At 33.8% G+C, this 13,269-nt stretch overlaps 1 protein-coding gene across 1 annotated transcript in view; it reads left to right on the forward strand.

The window, feature by feature from the left end:
* Nucleotides 1-13,269, forward strand: part of DACH1 (dachshund family transcription factor 1) — a 438,352-nt gene that overhangs the window by 297,769 nt on the left and 127,314 nt on the right. The window contains exon 4 of the mRNA XM_008260046.5: nt 3,240-3,412. Within this exon, the coding sequence (XP_008258268.2) occupies nt 3,240-3,412 (173 nt within the window). The remainder of the gene's footprint in view (nt 1-3,239; nt 3,413-13,269) is intronic.

Raw genomic sequence — 13,269 nt, forward strand, 5'->3', positions numbered from 1 at the left:
TACAAAATAATGAAGGATTTTTCTCTATTCTATAGATTGATAAATTAAATATGAAATCTATGAAAATGTATTTCTAATCTTTCACTTTTAAAAGGTTTTATTTATGTATTTGAGACAGTAAGAAAGAGAGATCGATCGATCAATCTCGTCCATTGGTGGTTCACTCCCTACTTGCTAAATCCCAAATGTCTGTACCAGCCAGTGTTGGGCCTGGAGCCAGGAACACTGTCTGAATGGCCAGGGTGCAAGTACTTGAGTCATCTTGCCAGGAGGCTGGATTAGAAGCAGAGTATCTGGGACTTGAGCCAGTCCTTTTATATAGAGTGCTGGTGTTGCAAGCAATGGCTGTCTTTGCTGGATATTTTATATGAAATATATATAACTATATATATATAACTATATATATATGAGAAAAGTACCTTTTTTATTTTCAAATGCAGTTCTCATGTTAAAATATTTATTCCAAACTTTTATTTCTGTGTTCCAATGACCAATGATTATTCCTCTATTCTGTTTTAAAGAAAAACATAAAAAGGATACCAATGCTATGTCATAGAATTCGAATAATTAAAATTTCCCTGATTTTGTACTTTAAATATGTAATGTATAGATGTTTGATGCAGCACTTAATATACTATTTGTGTCACCTGCATCCCATATTAGAATGTCTGGTTCCAGTCTTGGCCCCTCTGCTTCTGATTCCAGTTTCCTGCTAGTGTGCAGCAGATGATAGTTCAAGTATTTGGGCCCCTACCAACCATCTGAGTGGTGAGTTCTGGGCTCCTAACTTCAGCCTGGCCCAGTTCTGCCTGTTGCAGATATTTGGGAAGTGGGTCAGTGAATGAAAGATCTTCCTCTTTTTACCTTTCAAATAAAATGAAAATTTTAAAAAATTCTTTAAATAATTATGTAATGAAAAAATTTACCCATTGACAAAAGCGAAGTGAAGATATTGAAAATATTTTTGATAGTACTCTCTTGACATCATACATTTAAAAATGCATATATTTATAATTTTGCATGTTTAACTAGTATCTTAGTATAGGCATCCAAAAAATCATATACAGAAAAAAATGAGGCATATAAATTTGTGAATATGAAACTAAAGTTTTGTATCGCAGTATATGAGCAAGCTGGAGAAATTTCTTTTATGTGAGTCATTTCTGTATGAAGCTATAAACTTTTTTTTTTAAACCAAAAGCTGTCATGGTTTCTTGTAAAATAATAAAGATAATAAAGAGATCCATTTTAATGGATTCTTTTCATTGTTTAATAAAATTACTTTGTTTGATTGCTGAAGAATTTGAATTGAGTTTTCATTACCCACTTCTGAACAATTTACTCTGAGATCCAGACAGTATTGAGCTAATGAGTTTGAATTTATATTGAATCTTAACTGTCTTCATGAAGCAAATGGAAAAAAAATCATGGCAGTCACTAAGCATTCTTCATTAAAACTGTGTCATAGAGATTTTACAATGAAGCTTTTAGTGGAGCTAAAACATTAAATTGGAGTTTTATCAACTTTACTGTTTCCATGTATATAATGTGAAAATATAGGATTTTTTAGCAATAAAGAACTCATAATCTGACAAGGATATTGTAGAACTTTCTTTTTTTTCAAAATTTTATTTAAGGTATACAAATTTCATGTGTCCCCTATATACAGATTCAGGGGCATAGTGATACATCCCACCCATGCTCCTACTCTTCTTCCTCCTCCCACATCTATTCCTACTCTTAATTTTTGCATCTAATTTTTGATTTATTTTCAGTTAACTTTATACTCATAAGATTAACCCTACACTAAGTAAAGAGTTCAATAAATAGTATGAAGAAAAAAACAAAAAAACAATGTTCCTCAACATTCAAGACAAGGGCTGTAAACAAAGTGGGTAGTTTTTGTATTCAGAAGATTGTTCTTTAATTTAATTTGAAGACATTTATAAATGGAAATAATTTATAAACACTTTCCAAAGAATAACTGTTAAGGTATTTTAAGATATATTTAAATCAAGACATTGCCACAAATATTGAAATCCAGACCTCCAAATGTATGATCTTGTTGTTGGTGCTATATTGCCACAATTGGAAATTTATGTTTATTTGAATAAAAATGAGATTCATAAACATCTAATGTTTTGCTTTGACATTATATTTATAAAGTGATTTTTGTATTCTCTGTATGTATTCTAGCCAAGCTGGACACTTAATGATGGCATTTTTGCCATTTGCTATGAAATTACATACTCTAAGTTGTGACTAGGATACTATTTACTACAAGGACAACTTTGCATTCTGTAACCATCAGTGTAGTTTGGTCCCAAGGAGTAACTAATTATCTAGTTTTGTAATAGATCCCACTTCATATTAAGTAGGTAGAAGTACAGTATTAGCGTAGACGCTACAATAGTTTACAGAAATATTTTTCAAAAATTTGGATCCTATCTAAGAAATAGAAAAATCAAAAGAAAAACATTTCAGGAGAAATTTACTTACTTTTGTGTATTTCCTTAAGAAATCAGTTTGCCAACTATTAAGTGTGATTCACTTCTTAAAAATCTCATTTCAAGTTAATTGTTGGAAGATCTGCAATAATATTGTATCCAAATAATTCATATTCATTCCCCACAGGCAGCAGTGATGGTTTTGGGGATAAGGAAGCACTATGCTCTTCCCCATCCCAGGGATCTCAGACTTCTGTTCCCCACCCCCACATAGCTGGAGTGCAAAGCCTTCCAATTGGTCACCCTCTCACCAATCTTCTGCAAAGTCACCTTCTACCAAATGGCGTGAGGGCAGTTTTTAATTGCTAAAAATGGCAGTTTTCAACAGAATTTCTGTAATTATCAGGTAGTAAAATAAGAGACAGTAAGAAGATAGCCTATATTTATATAACTGGTTGTGGTAAGTTAAAGAAGCCCTTGTATTTTAAATACAATTTTAGGCTGATCAGTAGAATAATACATCAATACCTGACCATTTGTAAAGCACATGAAGGGAAATATGACAAATGATGACACTAAACAGCTTAGCTATCAGTCTAATTTCCCTGAGTGATGATTGAGTATGACTGCATACAAAGATGACAAATATTTTTGTTCTGATTGCCATTATTTGGACATTTTTAAATGTTTCCATGTTCAAGAATTTATATCCTTAATGATTTTAATATGTAAGCAATACTTTATAATTTTATTTATAGCAGAGCTCTGATGATGTCTGTGTATTTTTTATAGGACTGGAACTTCCTTTTATGATGATGCCCCACCCTCTAATTCCTGTCAGCCTACCTCCAGCATCTGTCACCATGGCAATGAGCCAGATGAACCACCTCAGCACTATTGCAAATATGGCGGCAGCAGCACAAGTTCAGAGTCCCCCATCCAGAGTTGAGACTTCTGTTATTAAGGTAATTTTCTTACACAACTTGTTTTTTGCATGCTTATTCTAAACTACCATCTTGCAAATACATTTTTGTTATACTACGGGCAATTTGAACTCCAAAATGCTAAAAGTTAGTGAGTAGATTATGTGAAAAAATTGTTTGTACGGAGTAGCCTCAAAGATACAATAGTTAGCCAGGACAGGATTATTTTATATTCTCTATTGTGTCTACTAAGATACAGACAACATAAGACACTAAATGATTTAGTTCATATTGTGTGTGTTCTTACATGTTTGGTTGTGTATGTGTATGTTGTTAAGAGTCTATGGGCATAGAAAAATTTGAAAGTTGAAAGGTTTAAATTCTACCACTTGTTAGCTGTGTCATCCTATCTTATTCTCTTATTCTTTATCTTAATCTGTATTATTCCATTCAACATCTAAAATACAGATAATAAAATGTGACTTTAAAACTAAAAGAAATAATAAAATGACAAGATTTATAAATGACAGAATCACTGTATGGAAGGCAAGTTAGTGTAATGTAAACTTTACATGTGAATATTTCACAGTTCTTCCCACTTCCATGTATATGTGTATGACATGTTCTCAGAAAGCTCATGGAAAATGTGTAGTATAAAAAAAAAAACTAAGCGTGGATTTCAAATTTTTTGCGCCAAAATAAGCTAACATTTTAATTCCATTTTCCATGAGCTTTTTGAAGTTTCTTTTTGTACCTTTAAATATATGTCTATGTATGTGTGTTTCTTTTTCACTTATATTGTTTTTATAATGTGCATTTAAATCAAACTATTGAATTGCCATTGTCAGATTGCCTAAGGAATAAGAAGCAAGAAAAAAGATTAAATTATCAAATTTTTACTAAATTTTAATTACTTAAAATAAAAAGGCAGAGAGATCTCCCATCCCCTGGTTGACTCCACAAGTGCCTGCAGTAGTCAGGTGTCAAGAAGGGGTAACTCAGTCTAGGGCTCCCTCTTGAGTAACAGGGACCCAACTACTTGAGCCATCACCTGCTACTTTCCAGAATGTGCATTAGCAGAAAGTCGCAATCAGAAGTGCAGCCAGGACGCACACCCAAAACTCTGATACTGGATACAGGTGTCCCGAGCGGCAGTTCAACTACTGAGTTAGACATCCATCCCAGATTGTAAATTTTTAAACTAAATAGAAAATACTTTGTTCTGCATGATTCTTATGTGGCATAATAATTACCTCATTTTTTTCTGAATATAATATAGTTGAATTTAGAGTGTATTATATAAAAATTCCCGTTACTATTTACATACCATGTGAAATAATATGCGTATAGATTTTTTCATATAATGCATACCAGCCCCTTCAATCACTCCTGAAGTGTCTTTACTGGAGGGAAAAATAGCAAAACATACTACAAAAGACTTTATTCAAATACCAAAGTCTTTTACTGGAGGAGAGGCCCACATTGTTACCAGCACAGGAACTGGGAAGAAAACCCTTGAATCTCTTCCTTATTCTAAATGACTTTAAGATTTGTCTTTTATGACTAGTTGATTTGTTAATAGGTTTGTTATATTATTTATTTGAAGTTAACTTTTGGTAATATTTATTACCTATACATTGACATTTGTATCATTTCACTGAAATTTTAGGTGACAAAAATGTTTTAATATAATAATATTTTAATTTAGGTGACAACATAATATTGTAGGTGGTGTCTACATCAAAACACTGTAAAGCTACTGCATTTTAGTTAAAAGTTGTGATTATTCTCATTTTACAAATTGATAATAATAATTATTATAAAGGCTCATCTCATAATATTGATTATATAGTTAGAACTTTCAAAGCCTGAGAAATTCTGTTAATATCTCAGTTAGATATGATTTACATAAATGAATAACATACGACAGAAGATCAGATTTCAGTGAAGCTCAGTTGGCTTTTGTGGAACTGCTGAAGGGCTCGTTTGCATCAGTGCTTTTCCTGTGAAGGGGCTTCCAAGTAGCCTCAAATTTAACACCGACAGGCAGGGTTTGCAGAAAAACATTTCGAAAACCATGTTAGACTATTCTAATGATTTTAGGTACTTCAGGATTTCTACAAAATCTGAGAAAAATCAAGGGCATGACCTCAGACAATAAGGGTGAGGAATAGGCTCTCTAGTAAGTCCTAAACACAGGAAGCTTTAAAAATTCATATAGGGGCCAGTGGTGTGGTGCAGCAAGTTAAGCTACCACCCATTTGAGTGCCCGTTCAAGTCCTGGTTGCTACACTTGTGATCCAGCTCCCTGCTAATGCACCTGGGACGGCAAATGGAGGATGACCCAAGTACTTGGTCCCCTGCCACCCACATGGGAGACTGGGAAGGAGTGCTAGATTACTGGCTTCAACCTGGCCCAGCTCACACTGTTGTGACCATTTGGGGAGTGAACCAGCAGATGAAAGATCTCTCTCTGTCTCCCCCTTCTCTGTAATTCTGCCTTTCAAATAAATTATCTGCTTTTTAAAGTTCATGTAAAAATGGAATTAAAAAACATTTCAGTACAAAAGTATTTTGAGGGTTGGGCATTTGCCATGTTGGTTTAGACATATTTAAGAATGCTTGCTTCCCACGTGGGAGTGCCTGTGTTGGATTCCTAGCTCACACTTCATCTATACCTTGTTATGTGCACACTGGGAGAAGTGGTGCTGCCTCATGGAATTGAGTTCCTGCCACCCACATGGGAAACCCAGATTGAGTTCCTGACTCTTGGCTTTGAGGGAACAAGTGAATGGGAACTTCATCATCATCCTTCTCCTCTTCCTCTTCTTCCTCCACCTCCTTTCTCTTCCTTTTTCTCCTCTCCTTCCTTCTCTTGTTATTCCTCCTCCCCTTCCTCCTCATTTTCCTCCTCCTTCTCTTTCTCCTCTTACTCATCTTTTTTCTCCCTCTCCTGTTCCCTCTAAAAATAATAATCCAAATATAGATTTTTCATAATGTGCATTTCTATGATCTTTTTTGAAGTACTTTTAGGGAGACTAGCTTAAATTTTTGTCTTCCCCCCAGTAAACATTTGACTTCTATGTTTTATCTAACAAAACTGTGCCCATGTTATTGACTTGAATAGAGCTTGCAAATTGTTTTACACAGGAAGATTCTTAGTATGAAGAACAATTGAATGTGGATGTTAAATGCCAGAGATTTATCTTCATATGAAGGAATGATAAAACAATAAGAGAAATAGTATTTTTTTAAAGATTTATTTATTTACTTGAAAGAGTTACACAGAGAGAGAAGGAGAGGCAGAGAGAGAGAGAGAGAGAGAAAGAGAGTCTTCCATCTGCTGGTTCACTCCCCAGATGGCCGCAAAGGCCAGAGCTGCTTCCATCCGAAGCCAGGAGCCAGGAGCTTTCTCAGGGTCTCCCATGCGAGTGCAGGAGCCCAAGGACTTGGGCTGTCTTCTAGTGCTTTCCCAGGCCACAGCAGAGAGCTGGATATGAAGTGGAGCAGCCAGTAATAGAAACGGCGCCCATATGGGATGCCAGCACTGCAGGCCACGGCCTTACCCGCTCTGCCACAGCACCAGCCCCAAGAAATAGTTTTTAAAGAGAAGATAGAAATGTGAGAGATCTCCCATGTTCTAGAATATGCCATTTACATCTTTTGAGAGTGATGAAAAGAATTCAGATTACGATCAACCCAAATGAGAATGTCCAAAGTATATGTAGGACAAAAGGGAAGTAAAGATATGACACTCAGAGTGATATATTTCAAGCGACATATTTCAAGTGTATCCTTGTTGTAGCCTGTTTTTATGAAATAAATGTGTGCTAATAACTTTCTCCTTATTCACATTTTTTTAGCTTTCATTCCATTGATTTAGGGTCTGTCAATACTTTTGAGAATTAATAACCTAAACTATTGTATTAGCTATTTATGCCACACTTCCAAATTTTAAAAGGATAGGATAATTTTCTTTATTACCTTAAATTACTGAGTAGAATAAACTGTATTAATCAAGGGATCAATTCCTTTTGTCATTAGAGAGTTCGTTAATAGGTTGAAATGTTCTAATTGATTCTCTTTGAGTAGCATTCATCAAGTAACCAAATACCCCTGAATGAATCAATATTTTTCTCACTTTTCATTTAGTAAATTCACAAATGATATCATAAGGATTCTGACAAAAGGGTTCATATTGGGTTTATATTTACTAATCATGTGACCTTGAACAAATGATTTATTATCTATATTGGTGTTCTGTATGATGATGGAAATGACAATATTATCTCATGAAGTTTCATAAGGACTAAGTTAGTATATATAAAGTCTTGAGAAGTCTTTGCATACTGACATTACTTTCATCTTATCAGTGATGTTGTTTTCTCTCCATGTATTCATAGAATTTGCTCTAACATTTTGCAATGATTCCAAGACAAACTTCACAAAAGAAGGGTGTCAGTTCTACAGTGAGACCTCTGTCCCACACACACACTCTCTTATTCAGCTCTTTCCACCTAACAAAAGCTTTGTACTTTTAATTAAGGAATTTTGTAGGTTGTAATTATAGTATGCAAAGCAAGTTCTAAAATGCATCTGTAGTTTTTTTTCTTCAGAGGTAATATAGAATTGTTTTTGAGAAAACAGGCAACCTTCAGAATGTTCTACATTGTTGAATAACCACCAAGCAATAATAAAGTTTTCTGAGAATGAAGACTACAATTAAGTGGCTAGCTGACTGTGTGTGTATTGGGTGTGTGTGCTTCTGTGTTTGTGTGTGTGTGTGTTTGTGAGAGAGAGAGAGAGAGAGAGAGAGAAACAGAGAGACTTTATGAGATTGTCATGTAAAAATTAATCACTGAAAAAATTTTTAAAAATTTAAAGTAATTTTCCTTTCTAATAATTTAAAAGCCAGTTTTAAGATATTTTACTTATAAATAGGATTTTACTAGCATGAAGTAGAAAATTCAAAAAGATTATAAAAGGTTGAAACAGACTGACTTAATTCTCAAGGTAGGTTAAAATCTTAGAACAATGTGACATCATATGCCTTGAACTTGAATTTGTTGTTAGTTATAGAACAGTTTATTCTTGGGATAGAAACATGGAAAAACTCTAAATATATGCATCACTCTTAGATTTATAAAATTTATAAATTTTTTCACTGAGAACTATTTTTCTTGGATTTTGAAAAATAAATGTGAGAAGAGGATACTAATATGTGAAAGTAAAGTATTATAGCACAACTACTAAGGCTGTAATGCATCAGTATATTGCAACACAAGCATGGTGTAAATCCATGAAATCATAGTAATACTGAAAAATATCTTTGCTCATGTTTGTAGAGTTTTATGGGATTGATTATTTCAACAAAAACAATAACATTTTAAATAAAAGATAAATAGGTGCAAGAGATGAAGAATTTTTCCTGTCCTTATATAAACTGAATGTATCTCAGCTATATAATTCATGAGGGAAGCTTTATGGTCATTGAAATCTTCTATCAAATAAATGAGTAAGGAATGATAATATTATCACATTGCAAGTCCTAGTGCCCTGATGAATCAAGTACATGATCATCAACAGTGGCTGGCATCATAAAAGGTAACCAAGCAGACATTATGTGTTCCTGATGGAAACATGAAACACATCCATGAAGTAATCTTTTTATAGACTTATTTATTTATTTAAAAGGCAGAGTGACAGACCAAGGCGAGAGAGAGAGAGAGAGAGAGAGACAGACAGAGAAAGAAAAAAAGAGATTCCATCTACTGGCTCATCCCTCCAAATGGCCACAATGGCTAGCCTGCATCAGTCCAAAGTTAGGAGACTAGAACTACACCAGGGATTCCCACGTGGGTGGTAGAGGACCAAGTGCTTGGGTCATCATCACTGCTTTTCCAGACACATTATCAGGGAGATGGATCGAAAGCTGAATAGTCAGGACTTGAACCAGTGCTTTGATACAGGATGCTGGTGTCTCACATGGTGGCTTAATCTGCTGTGCCACAAAGTGGTTCTCTATGATATAATCTGGCCCCCAAATTAAATTGAATCAAGCTTCTTGATCAAACTATGCAAGAAATTCAAGAAACAAAGGGACATACAGATAAGTAAGACTCATCAAGGGAACTCAGATGAGAGATTCATAGTAATAGTGGCTTCTCAGAACGTACACTGTGTCTTCGTGGATGAGCAGTTGGCTGGCGACATTGGCCATGCAGATGGTGATGTAATCAGTGGCTGCACTGGCCATGACAGAATTTAGCATGGCCTCAGGTACCCCACCTCTTGGCTGTGGAAAAGAAGTTCTACGTTTTAAAAAAGATGCCAGTATTTATTATTAAACACAATGATTTATAATTCCTGAGTCAAGATTTTATTTTGCTGCTTAAAATAACTTTATATTACCAGATAGTAATTGAAAAGTTGCAAAGATACCTGAATTTTCATGTTAATGTGAGCAAAATAGAGTTCCTTGCAACCACCAAATAAGTTTTAAAAAGACAATGGAAAATAAGTTAAGTTTTTAAAGATTATATTCCTGAGTCCTAAATTTCACATTTAGCAATGTCAAGTATATTTTGAGTTTCACAATTAAAACAAATGTTAAAAGAGGTATAAGTAACCTTTTAAGCTTCAGTTTAGGACTTTAAACAATGGACTTTTAAGAATAGTTTTTCTGGTCTTCAACCAGATGTGAGTTTATAGCATCATTTACTGTGTCTCTTAGAAGTACGTTTTAGCATTATCTTGAATACAGAATCCCAGTGCTACTATAAATCTTCTTTGCACATTTTTCGAAAGTAAGGGAGTTTGAATTTCATAAATAATCAGTGTTAATGATTCTGCACTTTACTTACAATATTTGAAAACCTATGATATGTGCCCATTGGGAAAGAAGTTTTTTAAGTATTTCTTACTTAGATATAGTCAGAGTGTAGCATCTTCCTGACACAGTAGGTGTTCATTAAATTCTCTTTGAATTTAATCTAATTTTAAATTAATTTAAATTTTTAATTTTAAATTAATTTAAATCTAGGTTGTCTGGATGCTCAGAAGTTTTACTTACAAACATTTTGTAAATTGAAAGCTTATCAAAATAGCATATTTAATGTTAAAATCTCTATCTCCCTACTTGATGCCATATCTGCTATGGATTCTAACTGAAAAACAGATAAAAATGAATAGACTGAAAAGGAAAGCAGATAGAAAGAAGGCTAAATGAAATAATCTTTGGGTAAATGGGTTGGGATCATGTGTACTTGCTCTAATAAAATATTTTAAAGTGGTAGACTATGCTCTTTTGTGGTGGAGAGGAGATAGCTGAGTTAATACAATTTTAAAATGTTTAATCACATATGTGTGATACTAAACATTTTATAATTTTTATTTTAAAATTTTATAGGACTTTGGCTTTGAATCCCTCTTTGCTTCTGAGTTAGAGACCATTATTTCTTGTTCTACTTAGAGGCACTAAAAGCAACCTTTCCTTTATTGTTATTCTGTTACCATTAGTTTATTAGTATGACCTTTTTTTTCTATCAAAGAATACTCCTCTTAAATTTTCATTTATTATAGTGGTGAGTTTTATAAAGATGGAACATTGCAAAAGATTGTGTTTTATTGATTGCTGGAGTTGATGCAGGACTGTAAAGCAATGTGTTGAAGTATTAAATTAAATATTCTTCATCCCTGTCATACTTCAGGCACATCTTGGAGGTTAAAGGGTATTACACAAATGAAATGATAAATTCAGCTTACATAGTTTCCCTATAGACATCGAACTACTTCTTTCTTAGTATGTCTGAATAAAACTCATTATCTATTTTGTTTCACTAATAATTATAAGATTCTCTCCTAAGCAATTCTTTACTGTCTACATTATTCTCTATCTTATGGAATACTCTGGAAAGGCAAGCATATAAATCCGATAAAAGAATTAAGCTGTTGAAATAAATTAATTTATTGTGCAACAATGTATTCAACTCTTACTTGCTCAATGGATTTTGCTTTAATGAAATTCTTCAAAGAACAATACATCATGTTCCAACGATTGAAATTATACATTAAGTGAAATGGCTGAATATGTTGTGTGTCTCAATTTATAGAAAGTTTCAATTGAATAATTAATCTTTTGAATTATAAAAATTTGCATAAATTAGTGTTTTCTTCAAATAAAAGTATTAAATATTGTCCTCTTGTTCTTTGTTCTTAAACACAAAAATACAATTAAAGTAAGCTGAAGCTAAGGTAAATACTATAATTTTACCTATGCTGAAAGTCATGTCACATTAAGATTTTACATAATTGATTTCTAAAAAATATTTATTTATTTGAGAGGCACAGAGATGGGGGTTTGGAGGTAGACAGAGAGGAGAGAGGGCAAGAGAGGGAGAGAGGGAAAGAAGGAGAGAGAGAGGGAGAGAGGGGGAGAGAGAGAGAGAGAGATATGGAGAGAGCTTCCCTTCTCCTAGCTAACTGCCTAAATGTCCACAACAGCCTCAGCTGGAACTGACTGAAACCAGGAACTTGGAACTCAATCCAGGTCTCCTACATGGGTGGCAGGAACCCAAGTATTTGAGCCATCACTCTTGCCTCTTAGGGTATGCATTAGCAGGAAGCTGGGATGGAGAATAGTCGGGACTTGTACTAACTGTGGGACTGTGGGATGCAGGCGTCTCAAGTGGCTGCTGAACTAGGCAAAATATCTGCCCTGCAAAATGCTTTTAGAGAAATTGCCTTAATTCAAGATTCCATTTTGTCTTTTTGTCCAAATGCATTACATTGTAAGTAAGATTACTAACATAATTATTAAGAAAAATTCTAAAATGTATTGATAGATAAACATTGATATGAGTGACTTTTTGAAAAAAAAAGAATGCTTTTTTGAAAACTATATAAATAAATAGTAATATTGTTTCTCAAATACAATGTATTTCTTTTTAATCTACATGTTAATAATAGATGTATCAGGAGTTAGCTTTAAAGTTTAGAAAACCTGTGTGCCTATGTATCAGAATTTCAAGAAATTCAAGTTTGACCCTTTAGTGAATCTCTGGCCCTTTAGTGAATACAAATAATTACAGTATAGCTTATAAATTGACTTACACAGGTATTAAAATAGTTCTATAAAAGTAAATATAAAAAGGGGGCAGTGTTGTGGTGTATCAGATTAAGTTAAACTTGCAATGTTAGCATCCCATGTTGGCACTGGTTCGAGTCCCCTGCTAATGCACCCGGGAAAGGAGCAGAAGATGGTTCAAGTACTTGGGCTCTTGCCACCCACATTGGAAACTGGATGGACTTCCAGCCTCCTGGCTTCAGCCTGTCTCAGTCCTTTCTATTGCAGCCATTTGTGGAGTGAGCCAGCAAATGGAAGTGCGCTCGCTCTCGCTCTCTCTCTCTCTATTTCTCTCTCTCTCCCCCTTTCAAATAAACAAATCTTTTTAAAAAATTCTATTATACATACTCTGTAACAAAAACATAAATACTCTAAAAGGAATATAGAATCTAACTTTTCAATGCTATGAGTCTTACTAAAAAACTCCTTTGCAGTTTACAAGAGGGATGAATGCTGAAAAAAAAAAAAGTATTTAATTCCAATTGCTTTTAAATTATAATTACAAGATATTAAGTAACTTTTGGCATCCAGATGTGGATTTCTGGTCTTTTTAATCATATATGTGTTTACCTTTTATAAATTGAGGTCATTTGTTTGCTATGTGGACCAAAGAACTTAGACATGTTAAAAGCATACTATGCTTCATTTATTTAGTTTGCAAAATCACTGATAGTGTGTTCATTTTTCATCTTATCTGAGACACAGATTTCAAAAGAGCCTAATCTACATTGTGTGCTTTTGAATGCTGTCTTTCTTTAGTATCCTGTAGTACCAT

The sequence above is a fragment of the Oryctolagus cuniculus genome, chromosome 9, assembly GCF_051225735.1.
Source record: "Oryctolagus cuniculus isolate XC-2025 breed Fujian yellow rabbit chromosome 9, ASM5122573v1, whole genome shotgun sequence".
Classification (NCBI taxonomy): Eukaryota; Metazoa; Chordata; class Mammalia; order Lagomorpha; family Leporidae; genus Oryctolagus; species Oryctolagus cuniculus.